At 50.9% G+C, this 11,379-nt stretch overlaps 1 protein-coding gene across 1 annotated transcript; it reads left to right on the plus strand.

Moving 5' to 3' along the window:
• Positions 1-6,026: 6,026 nt before the first annotated feature.
• On the plus strand, positions 6,027-8,603 carry LOC147103286 (uncharacterized). Its single transcript, XM_085962754.1, has 2 exons — positions 6,027-6,163; positions 7,404-8,603. The coding sequence occupies exons 1-2, from the start codon at positions 6,107-6,109 to the stop codon at positions 7,704-7,706; spliced, it is 360 nt and encodes a 119-aa protein (XP_085818880.1). The 5' UTR covers positions 6,027-6,106; the 3' UTR covers positions 7,707-8,603.
• Positions 8,604-11,379: the final 2,776 nt, after the last annotated feature.

The raw sequence follows: 11,379 nt of genomic DNA on the forward strand, positions 1-11,379 counted from the left end.
GCAGCAAGGTGCTGTCCAGCCACTTGCTAGCTCTGAAGTGGGGCTGACCCATGAGAGGGATGTTGGTGGCATACAACAAGGAAGTGGGGGCTCCTCTCCAAGCATTCACGCGACCATGCCACTGCAGAACCCTCGGTCAGAGCCCCACCAGAGTCCTCACCCAACTGAGATTGGCGTCTCAACCCCTGCACAGCCGCAGGAGCAGCAGACTGTTGCCGAGCCCTCACAGTCTCACAACCCCAGAGGACGCCCGCCAAAGGTGTCGAGACAGGAGCAGCAAGAGAGTGAGCAAGGGACCTCCACATCTGCTGAAGCCACAGGGGAAGCACCATGTAGGAGCACACGTAAGAGGAAGAGAATGCACAAGTAGTCACAAGGGTAGTCACTTGGGTGTAATGTTGTGTTTATTTTTAAAATGCCATCAGTTGCTTATTGTCATAAAAAATTCTGATGACAAACTGTTGCAGTTGTGGCCTGTGTCATTTCGCAAATGGGACTTCCACACTGAGGGCTTAGGGCGACTTGCAATTGTCAGTAGGGTGGTCAGAGTGATAGGAATCTGCAGCTTCTTGGCCATTGCCGATGCTCTGATAAGAAGGTGCGAGGCCAAAGTGTTTGATTGTGCAGGCTAAGCAAATCTGGCCAACATGAGAGCGTCCCTTTCATCCCGGGCAGCAATGTGGTCACGCGCTGGCGCCTTCTGGCCTGTGCAGCGTCAGGTGGGTGAGCAGCAGCTTGGCACTCCTGTTGTTGCTGCTGCTGTTGGTGGTGCTGTTGCTCATGGTTCTGCTGCTGCCACGGCTGGTCTTCATCTGAATCTGATGTCCAGGAGGAAAGGAAATAAATGGTTCCCATACTTCTGGTATATGCCTCAGTTGAGGAAGCGCTCATTCAAGGTGGGGAGAGGGGTTTCCCAGGAGGTCACACTGGAGATGGGTGTCAGGCTCCAAACTTCCACAACAATGGGTATGCCTGCTAAAAGTTCCCCCAGACCTGAGACAACAAAGTTCTGCCACCTGCAAATGATGATTGCTGAAAACTCCTTTTTAATGGTGGAGCTGCAGCTGTTAGTAAGCAGTCCACTTGTGAGGCCGCCAGGATTCACTGGCGTGTTCCAGAGGAGACGTGGCAGGACGTGGGAAAAGTGGTAAAATCAGAAAGGCCTCTCAAAATGGGATTACAGAGACACTTAAGTGGTTGTTAAGGGCCTATCCCACCTCTTGGAGGCGGGATGGAAACGGGGTCAGAAAACAGGCATGTGGGAAAATTGCTCGGAGGCAGATGGAGGCGGGATCATGTTTTGCGATTTTACCACCTCACACGCCTCCAATCCGCCTCCTCGGGCCTGGCAAAATCGAGCCCGTTGATGTGCCTCAATAATCCCGAGACTCGATGTTAGCGAAACAAAACAAGGCTTTTATTAACTTAGAAGATAACACACAGTGGAGAGAGGTATCTTCCCTGGAGGTCTGCAGTACTGGCTGTGAGGCCAGACTGAGCTGGCTTACATAGAGGCCAGGTATGGGCGGAGCCCTACACATAACACATTCCATACATTCCAATACACAATACAATGGTGAGGAGAAACCTGAAACCAACCACAGTCACAGGCAATACAATGGTAAGGGGGAACCTGAAACCAACCACAGTCACAGGCAGTGATGAATGGAATATTTCATCACATTCACCCCTTCTATAGATTTAGTCTGTTCGGGGGTTTGGTAGTCCTCTGCGACCGACGTGGCTGTTGTGGTGTCGCGGGTGTTGGCTGGGTGTCCCCGGTGGCCTCCTGGGTCTCTGCCGGGGGTGCCGCCAGGGTTGTTGAAGGGGTAGTTGGTGGGGGTGCCGTTGGTCGATGTTCTTCCGGGGGTGATGAAAGAGTAGTGGGTGGGTAAGAGTTGCTGTGGTCGTTGTTGCTGCTATTGCCGTGGTTGTTGTCGTTACCGGCTGGGGCGACGTCTTTTATTGACACGGTGTCCTCCCTTCCGTCAGCGTGCCGGACATACGCATATTGGGGGTTGGCGTGGAGTAGGTGCACTGGCTCCACGAGAGGGTCCATCTTATGGCCCCTCACATGCCTTCGCACGAATACCGGACCCGGGGTGGAGAGCCATGACGGCATGGATACGCCTGAGGTGGATTTCCGGGGGAAGCTAAACATTCGTTCATGAGGCGTGGCATTAGTGGCAGTACACAATAGCGACCGTATCGAATGGAGCACATCTGAGAGGACTTCCTGCCAGCGGGAGATAGGGAGGCCCTTGGTCCTTAGAGCTAGAGTGACTGCTTTCCATACTGTCCCGTTCTCTCGCTCCACTTGACCGTTACCCCGGGGGTTGTAGCTGGTGGTACGGCTCATGGCAATACCCCTGGACAGCATGTACTGGCGTAGCTCTTCACTCATGAAGGACGCCCCCCTATCCGTGTGGATGTAGCTCGGCATACCGAACAGGCAGAACAGGCTGTTGAGGCATTTAATGACCGTGGCGCTGGTCATGTCTGGGCAGGGGAAGGCGAATGGGAACCGGGAGTATTCGTCCACAATGTTCAGGAAGTAAACATTGCGGTCGACGGACGGGAAGGGGCCCTTGAAATCTAAGCTGAGCCGCTCAAAGGGCCGTGTAGCTTTGATTAAGTGGGCTCTATCAGGGTGGTAGAACCGAGGCTTGCACTCAGCGCAAGTGCGGCAGTTCCTGGTCAGAGACCGAACTTTCTCAATCGAGTAGGGTAAGTTGCGGGACTTTATGAAGTGGAACAGCCGCATGACCCCTGGGTGGCAGAGGTCGTTGTGGAGGGTCTGTAGCCGATCCCCGGTGGCGCTGGCACACATCCCTCGTGAGAGGGCATCTGGGGATTCGTTAAGGGCCCCTGGCCGGTAAATGATGTCATACTCGAAGGTGGAGAGCTCGATCCGCCACCTAAGAATCTTATCATTTTTGATCTTCCCCCTCTGTTTATTATTGAACATAAATGCTACCGACCGCTGGTCGGTAAGTAGGGTGAAGCGTTTGCCGGCTAGGTAGTGGCGCCAGTGGCGCACTGCCTCCACGATGGCTTGGGCCTCCTTTTCCACGGAGGAGTGTCTGATCTCGGGGCCTTGGAGGGTCCTCGAGAAGAAAGCTACGGGCCGCCCCGCCTGGTTGAGGGTGGCCGCCAAGGCAAAGTCAGACGCATCACTTTCCACTTGAAATGGAGTGTTCTCGTCCACTGCCTGTAGCGTGGCCCGCTCAATATCCTGCTTAATGCTTTTGAAGGCGGCGTGGGCCTCAGCAGAGAGCGGAAAAGAGGATGCTTTCAAGAGGGGGCGGGCTTTGTCGGAGTAGTTGGGGACCCATTGGGAATAATAAGAAAATAACCCCAGGCACCTTTTCAGGGCTTTGGGAGTGTTGGGCAGGGGCAGCTCCCGTAGGGGGCGCAATCGGTCGGGGTCTGGTCCGATTTCCCCATTCTCCACCACGCTGCCTAGTATGCAGAGGCGCGTGGTGTTGAAAACGCACTTGTCCTCGTTGTAGGTGAGGTTGAGTTTTTGTGCGGTTTTCAGGAACCTCTCGAGGTTCGAGTCGTGATCCTGCTGGTTGTGACCGCAGATGGTGACGTTGTCGAGGTAGGGGAAGGTTGCCTGCAAGTGGTGGTCATCGACCATGCGATCCATCTCCCTCTGGAAGACCGAGACCCCATTCGTCACCCCAAAGGGGACTCTGAGGAATTGGTAGAGGCGTCCGTTTGCCTCGAAGGCGGTGTACGGGCGGTCCTCTGGTCTGATAGGGAGCTGGTGGTAGGCTGACTTGAGGTCGATGGTGGAGAACACCCGGTATTGGGCGATTTGGTTCACCATTTCTGATATGCGGGGTAGCGGGTAGGCGTCTAGTTGGGTGTACCTGTTGATCGTTTGGCTATAGTCGATCACCATCCGTTTCTTCTCGCTACCCCTTACCACCACCACTTGGGCGCGCCACGGGCTATTGCTGCATTCAATAATGTGCTCTTTCAGGAGCCTGTCTACCTCGGTTGCGATAAACCGCCTGTCCTCCCAGCTGTACCTCCTGCTTTTGGTCGCTATTGGCCGGCAGTTAGGGGTAAGGTTCGCGAATAGCGAAGACGGCTTTACCTTTAGGGTAGCCAGGCCGCACACTGTGAGGGGCGGCTGGGACCCACCGTACTTGAGCGTGATGCTTTGGTGGTTGCACTGGAAATCCAGGCCCAAGATCACGCTCGCGCATAGATTCTTCATGATTAATACTTTAAAATTATCGTATACAGTCCCGTTAATGGACAATTGCACCGTGCAGTAACCCAGAATGGTCGATGTCTGGGTTTTATCAGCCATAGAGATGGTACCCCGAGTAGGGACCACCTTTAGGGAGAGTTGTCGTGCCAGTTCCGGGTGGATAAAACTCTCCGTGCTTCCACTGTCAATTAAACATTTAACCCCGCACCCGTTTACCTCGATGTCCACCATTGATTTGGATAGCGGGTGGGGCCTGGTCTGGTCCACTGTGACCGATGCCATTGTAGGGCTCTGATCGAGACAAGATGGCGTCCGCGCTGTCTGCTCACAAGATGGCGGACCCCACGAGGTCGGGCAAGATGGCGTCCAAGATGGCTGCTCCCATGGCGCAGGCGGGTTTTGGTTTTCCAGCGGGGTTCCCTCTGCACACCTTCCCAAAGTGCCCCTTCTTACCGCACTTAAAGCAGGTGGTGCCTTTCGCCGGGCACAGGTTTCTGGTGTGCTTTGGCTGCCCGCAGAAGTAGCAGTTGGGTCCCCGACGCGTTGCGGCTGTCGTAGGGCTTCTGGGGGGAGAGCGGGGCCCCGACGGTGTCGGGCTGCCGGGCGGGGAAGATGCCTTCCAAGATGGCGGCGCCCTTGGTGCACACGTGGCGGCGTGGACGGCGCGGGCTGAAAAGTAGGCGTCCGAGTTTCTCTGGGCCACATCCAGGGATCGCGCGGTGTCCGCAGCCTGTTTCAGGTCCAATCCCGTTTTTTCCAGCAGTCTTTGCCGGATGTAAGTGGAGCTGAGGCCTGTGATAAAGGCATCGCGAACAAGCTCGTCGGTGTACACTGCGGCTTTTACATCTCGGCACTTGCAGTCTTTGCCAAGCATTTTCAGGGTGCCTAGGAACTCCTCCACCGATTCCCCAGGTCGCTGTGCGCGAGTGGCGAGCAGATGCCTAGCATACACCTCATTCGTAGGCTGCTGGTAATGCGCCTTTAAGATGTCGCAGGCGGCCAGGTACGTGTCGGCGTCTTGGATGAGGGGGTAAACCCGGTGGCTTACCCAATTCCGCAGAATTCCGAGTTTCATACTCGCAGCGTCCGTAGCGTCTTTGACGGCTGCGGAATTGTCCAGGAAGAATTCCATACACATAAACCAGTGTCCGAAGCATGCTGATGCGTCCGGAGCATGCTGATCCAAATCCAAACGTTCGGGTTTCAGGAGTTGATCCATTGTGTTGAAAAATAAGTTAATAAAATTGATGTGCCTCAATAATCCCGAGACTCGATGTTAGCGAAACAAAACAAGGCTTTTATTAACTTAGAAGATAACACGCAGTGGAGAGAGGTATCTTCCCTGGAGGTCTGCAGTACTGGCTGTGAGGCCAGACTGAGCTGGCTTACATAGAGGCCAGGTATGGGCGGAGCCCTACACACAACACATTCCATACATTCCAATACACAATACAATGGTGAGGAGAAACCTGAAACCAACCACAGTCACAGGCAATACAATGGTAAGGGGGAACCTGAAACCAACCACAGTCACAGGCAGTGATGAATGGAATATTTCATCACACCCGTTAATTCTGTTTCTCTCTCCACAGATGCTGCCTGACCTGCTGAGCATTTCCAGCATTTTCTGTTTTTATTTCAGTATTGAAGAGTTGAGGCAGAAATTCACGGTCTGACAAGGCAGGGCTCCAATCAAATGTCGACGTTCAGGGCGAAATAACGAACCTAAATGGTGACCTATTCAGCAGCACTGTTGATCATTAACTTGTGAAGCTTCAGCCACCCTATAAAAGATCTCCACCGTGATTAAAGTGCAGTTTGAGGAGCAACACAGGAGGCAGAGACAGCAATCGGCATCGTGCACGAAATAGATAAACCATGAAGCCTGTCCTCAGCGTCTTCTGCCTCTTCGCCACCCTGCTGCTGAACGATGCGGTATGTAGCAAACACTCAGTCGGATACTTCGCAAATCTTTCCTCAATTCCTTATTCTCTACTTTTCTCTGCGTGTATCTCCCCGCCCTCTGATCTAAGTGCAGTTTCGCGCTGGGGGCTCTCAGTTCCGTGGGCACTGGCTGCCATCTGGTACCTCAAGTGGCCATTCTTTGTGCGTGAGGCTGGACGCGGAGTGTTGGCTCTATTTGGCCGTGGAGAGAATCACAACCAGGCTGCTCCTCCCCTCCCCTTGTACAGCAGCACCGAAGGTGAAAGAGTGACCCAACTTGGAGCAATTAAGTCGGCACAGACCGGGGATTAAACCTGGGACCTCCTGGTCCGTATTGTTTAGTACCTTTCCCCTCCTACGTCCTTCTTGTTGTGTACGTGGTGTGTCAATATCTAATGCTATGGGTAAAATACTCCACCCATTGAATAAATAGCATTTATGCCGCATGATTGACTCTGTGACTGGTCAACACAGAGGGCTTGATTTCTGCCCGAGTATAAAATATTCTGGATCAGCCACTAGTTCTACAAATCACCTGATTTTTTAAATGTCTAGAACGAGTGACTGGCCAGCAATGCCAGCTTTATTCCGGGGCAGCAAGTTACAAATTACCCCAGAGGGTCTTGCCGCCCTAGGGCGCTGCCCGTGTATCGGAAATGCCCACGTTTTTGGACCATTTTCAAAGCTGTCACCTCTGGAATCACACTGTGCAATCCACACACTCAACACCATCACTCCTCTCTGCGCTGCTTCAACTCGTTTTAAGATAATAAAGGGTTAACGTAACCGACAGAGGAGTTCCTACGCGAGTATCTCCAGACTGTGATTACCGGACGCGAGTTCTTGTTTTGCAAGACTCTCTTTAATGGACCGGCGAAGCTGCGCAAACCCCTTATCACTTTGGGGCTAATTTTAAGCTAACCCGCTCGTCGGGGAACTGAAGGGATCGGACCAGCCGCCCGTTTTATACCCGCCCCGATTTACCTTACAGCGACTCTAATGGAGTAAAATCGGACGGGCGCAACTCGGACTGTCAATCAGATCCCGTCAGTTTCCGGGTTAATGACACGTTGCCAATATCGCTGGGCAATGAGTGTTAACAAGTTTCTTCCGAATACTGCGCGGCGTGATTTCAGTCCCAACATGGACCTTTCAAGAAATGCCCCTTGCGAATGCAGTTGTGAATGTTCCAGTTCACTATTATTTACCTCTTTCCGTCCTTACATTTCAGAATGCTGTTGAACCAGCGTCGAGTAGTACCAAGGCAGCAGAAACCTCAAAAGTGACCGTGCCAGCAGAAACCTCGAAAGTGAGCGAGTCAGCAGAAACCTCGAAAGTGACCAAGCCAGCAGAAACCTCGAAAGTGACCAAGCCAGCAGAAACCTCGAAAGTGACCAAGCCAGCAGAAACCTCGAAAGTGACCAAGCTAACAACAGGAACTATTAAGCCCACAAGCACCTCTTCGCTATCCACCGCGACCACGAGCCTGGTTCTGGGGTCCATGATGGTTTTCTGTCACATTCAACTCTTGTAGACCATCACATCCACAAACGGACATGAGCGTCAAACAGAGGTCTCCTGACGCAAACACTACAGGAGTTCAGCAGAATGATGGGGATCTCGAGCCCTTTCATTAATCAGCCTAGTAAATTTTACTGCTAATGAAGTGCCTTCGGGGTTAATTTATTGTGATTCTGATCTGTACCATGCGAGTTACAGATGTTCTTATGATGAAGATGAATCATTGAGCATATTTTTAACACACACTATTTGATGAGATTTTTCTGAGCTAAATAAATTGTTATTTCTAAGAAAGTTAATTGCTAACATTCCGTTGGGTTGTGGCTTTGGGACTGTTGTTTTATAGATGACATCTTTCTCCACTGATGGGTGTAAGTCATTGTTTGTGCGCAATCATTCAATAGTTATTGGTTTGTTCACTATTTCAACAAAATCCAGTTTAAAATAAATGGACCAATGCCTTTGCTAACAGTGAGCAGAGGATGTCGCCTGATTGTGTTAACCAATTCATTGCTACCGGCACCCCTTCCTGTGGCGAGTGGCTCCTGGAATCTGGGTCAAAGTTTTAGCGGCACCGGAATTCTGGGCCCGAAGTCAGGCTCTGGGTAACTGGCTCAACACATACGTTTGAAATTCCTTTCTCTACTATTTTAGTGAACCCATTTATTTCTAACGGGAGCAGTTGTGGGAGAGACTATTATGTTGCCATGTTATTGTATAATGAGCGTTTCATTCAATTGTTGCAGTGTGTGTTGATTTTTACCTGAGTCACTCTGATTTTATCTCAATTCCACCATCTCCGGATTCTTCAACCAATAAATTTGGATCACGTATAATTTCAATTGTTTACATGATGATGCTGCTGTAATATGTGTTGTGTTACATGCCGAATAAATTGGGCCTCTTTGTACCTACGTGTCACACTTTTTATTCACACCGCCCACTCTTGGAATGTGCTTCAGTGCACTTCATCTCACAACCGCTTGTGGATTGCTGCAGGCCTTTAACTGAACGCATTCACCTGGCGTTTTCCCCATGGAGCGGTGTGCCGAATTTTGTTCGACATCTTTACAGATTGCTCAAATCAAATTAACAATAAATGAGCTGTTGCTGTCTCGACACACAGCCCGCCTCACTGCCGCGTTAAGTCACAGCTATTAGTTATCTTACATGCGAATCTAATTAACACGCTTTTCCATCCGATAGTGAAAAGCAAGTTTGGGAATAATACAAATAATGATGTAGAAATGAATTTCCAAGGCAGGGAGTGCAACTAAAAACCTGGAATCATTTAAGAGACAGTTGGATGGAGTGAAGGTGGGGAAGGGGGGGGGGGGTGGCAAAGGCGAGGGGACAAGACTAGCTAAAAAGGGGGATTAGAAAATGCTAGCAGATAATCTAAAAGGAAATAATTAGGGCTTTTATATAAGAATATAACAAGTAACAGGATAGTAGTAACAGGATAGTTAAAGAGAGGGTAAGAGTGCTCAGGGAGAAAGGATGGGACAACGTTTTGGAGGATGAAGGTGTCAGCTCTGGCTCAGTGATTAGCACTCCTCACCTCTGAGTAACCAGGTCATGGGTTTGATTCCCAAGCCAGAGGTTTGAGCAGATAATCTAGGCTGACACTCCCAGTGCAGTGCTGAGGGAGTGCTTCACTGTCGGAGGTGCTGTCTTTCAGATCAGATGTTAAATCGAGGTCCTGTCTGCCCTCTCAGGTGGATGTAAAAGATCCCATGGCACTATTTGAAGAGCAGGGGAGTTCTCCCTTGAGTCCTGGCTAACATTAATCCCTTAACCAGCATCACTATAAAACAGATTATCTGGTCATTATTAGACTGCTTGATACGCACAAATTGTCCGCTGAATTTCCCTACATTACAAGTGACTACACTTCAAAATGTACTTCATTGATTGGGAAGTGCTTTGGGATGTCCTGAGGTTGTGAAAGGTGCTATTTAACTGTGAGTTCCTTCTTTCCTTATCTTCTAAGGATATTATGATTGATAAAGAAGGTGCCACTGTAACAGTGAGGGTGGAAGAGCTCAGACCCTGTTTAACAGCAGGTTGCTGATGTTCCTCTGTTCACAGACCAGGAACCATCGCATTTATTGCAGCAGTGAATAAAAATTGGATAAATAACCTTTGAACTGAATCCTATTTTATTCAAGTCCGGGACAATTTAAGATGAGGAAGCTGCTGAAATTGCAGGTGTGATCAGTTAATCATTAACTCCAGTTCGCGATGAGCATCTCACACGGAAATACTCAGTTATATGTGACGCTGGAGCACCACCATGCAAGGCCAAGGAGAGATTCATCTTAGAACTGAGAAATCTAAGCAAGGAACCAAATATCGTAGTGCAGGACAAAGGACTGGGAAAGACAACGAGATAAATCAAAGAATAATAAATGCCAAAGTTGCATCTTAAGTCCAAGTCAGCCTTGGCTCAGTGGCCACGCTCTCAGGCCTCCATTTTAATGGGCAGGGGTTTGGGCGGGAATTGGTGTGCGCGAATGGAGTCCTGAAGCGAGCAGCCCAACTCGCACATCACTGAGAGGCCAGTGAAAATCAGTCGGGATCAATCATCTAGAGCCATCCTTTGTTTCTTAACCTGTCCCATTACCATCTCCTTTTGCCTCGAATATCTCTTAATGGGGGAGAAATTCAGTATCGCCATGTTTGGGGCGTAATACTCGAATGGGCGCGAAATTTAGCGCCCGGCGCAAATTATCGGCACCTACTGCTAAATTGACCTGCTTCGCCCCAGGAGGTGCTTGGAGCGCTAAAACAGGCGCTGCACGACTGTCTTAAGGCGCTAAGCCGGAGAAGCAAGGCGCTACCACCAAGGGCAGGTGCAGCGCAGGTGCGGCCAGTTAGCGATTGCACGCAGACACGCTGGCGCCGGTCAGCTCTTAAAGGGAAGGTTCGATCTTGGATTGCAGCCACACCCTGCGCATCAGAGCCCTCTCAATGTAATGGAGAAGCCCAACGTTTCCACCCATTGCAGTCCCCATAGTATGTGGCCACTCAAGGTTATGCCAGTGAAAAAACAAACCAACTACAAAGTTCTGGGCTGAAGCCAAAAGTACCTGTGCGAGCGCTGACTCAATGCAGAAAGCTCTCTCCCTTTGTCTCTCTGCAAATCTCTCTCTCTCTCACAGAAGGAGTGGTCCAAAAATGGCTACCACAAAGAAGCCAGGAAGAGCTCCCTTTAAATAGCGCCCCCCCCAGCCCCACAGCGACTGGGAACTGTTCCAGTCAACCAGTCGCTGGGAGCACCAGGCGGAAAGGAGGGGGGCGCCACTGAATTTCCGGTTCGGGGCGCCCCAAGGGCGTTGCACCATGAAATGACGTCAGGAGCTGCGCGCGCAGCTGAGCGGGCGTTGCGGTTTTGCGCCGTTGCTAAATGTCCGCTCAATTTTGCGAGAGGCACAGGTCTCATCGCGCCCGGGCGCTAGCCACCTCGTGCCCCACTTATCGCCCTCTTAAGGCGCTAACGGGTGGCGCTAACAACTGAATTTCTCCCCCCATGTCTCTTAACCTTTCCTGCCTTCTATCCTATCACAGACCTTCCCTTTTGTTCTTTCATCCCCTCCCCCCTTTCCCAGCCCCTACACTTGCTTAAAAATCTGTTCCATTTCCTGCTTTTTTCCAGTTCTGATGAAAGGTCATCGACCTGAAAC

This window comes from Somniosus microcephalus, chromosome 20 (assembly GCF_052327205.1).
Source record: "Somniosus microcephalus isolate GS21.2 chromosome 20, FLI_Smic_1.0, whole genome shotgun sequence".
NCBI lineage: Eukaryota > Metazoa > Chordata > Chondrichthyes > Squaliformes > Somniosidae > Somniosus > Somniosus microcephalus.

Excerpts from the sequence above, each read along its gene's own strand:
- LOC147103286 (XM_085962754.1), top strand. The coding sequence starts at position 6,107 with ATGAAGCCTGTCCTCAGCGTCTTCTGCCTCTTCGCCACCCTGCTGCTG. Across the intron at positions 6,164-7,403 it reads CCCTGCTGCTGAACGATGCG|AATGCTGTTGAACCAGCGTC; the intron begins GTATGTAGCAAA and ends CTTACATTTCAG.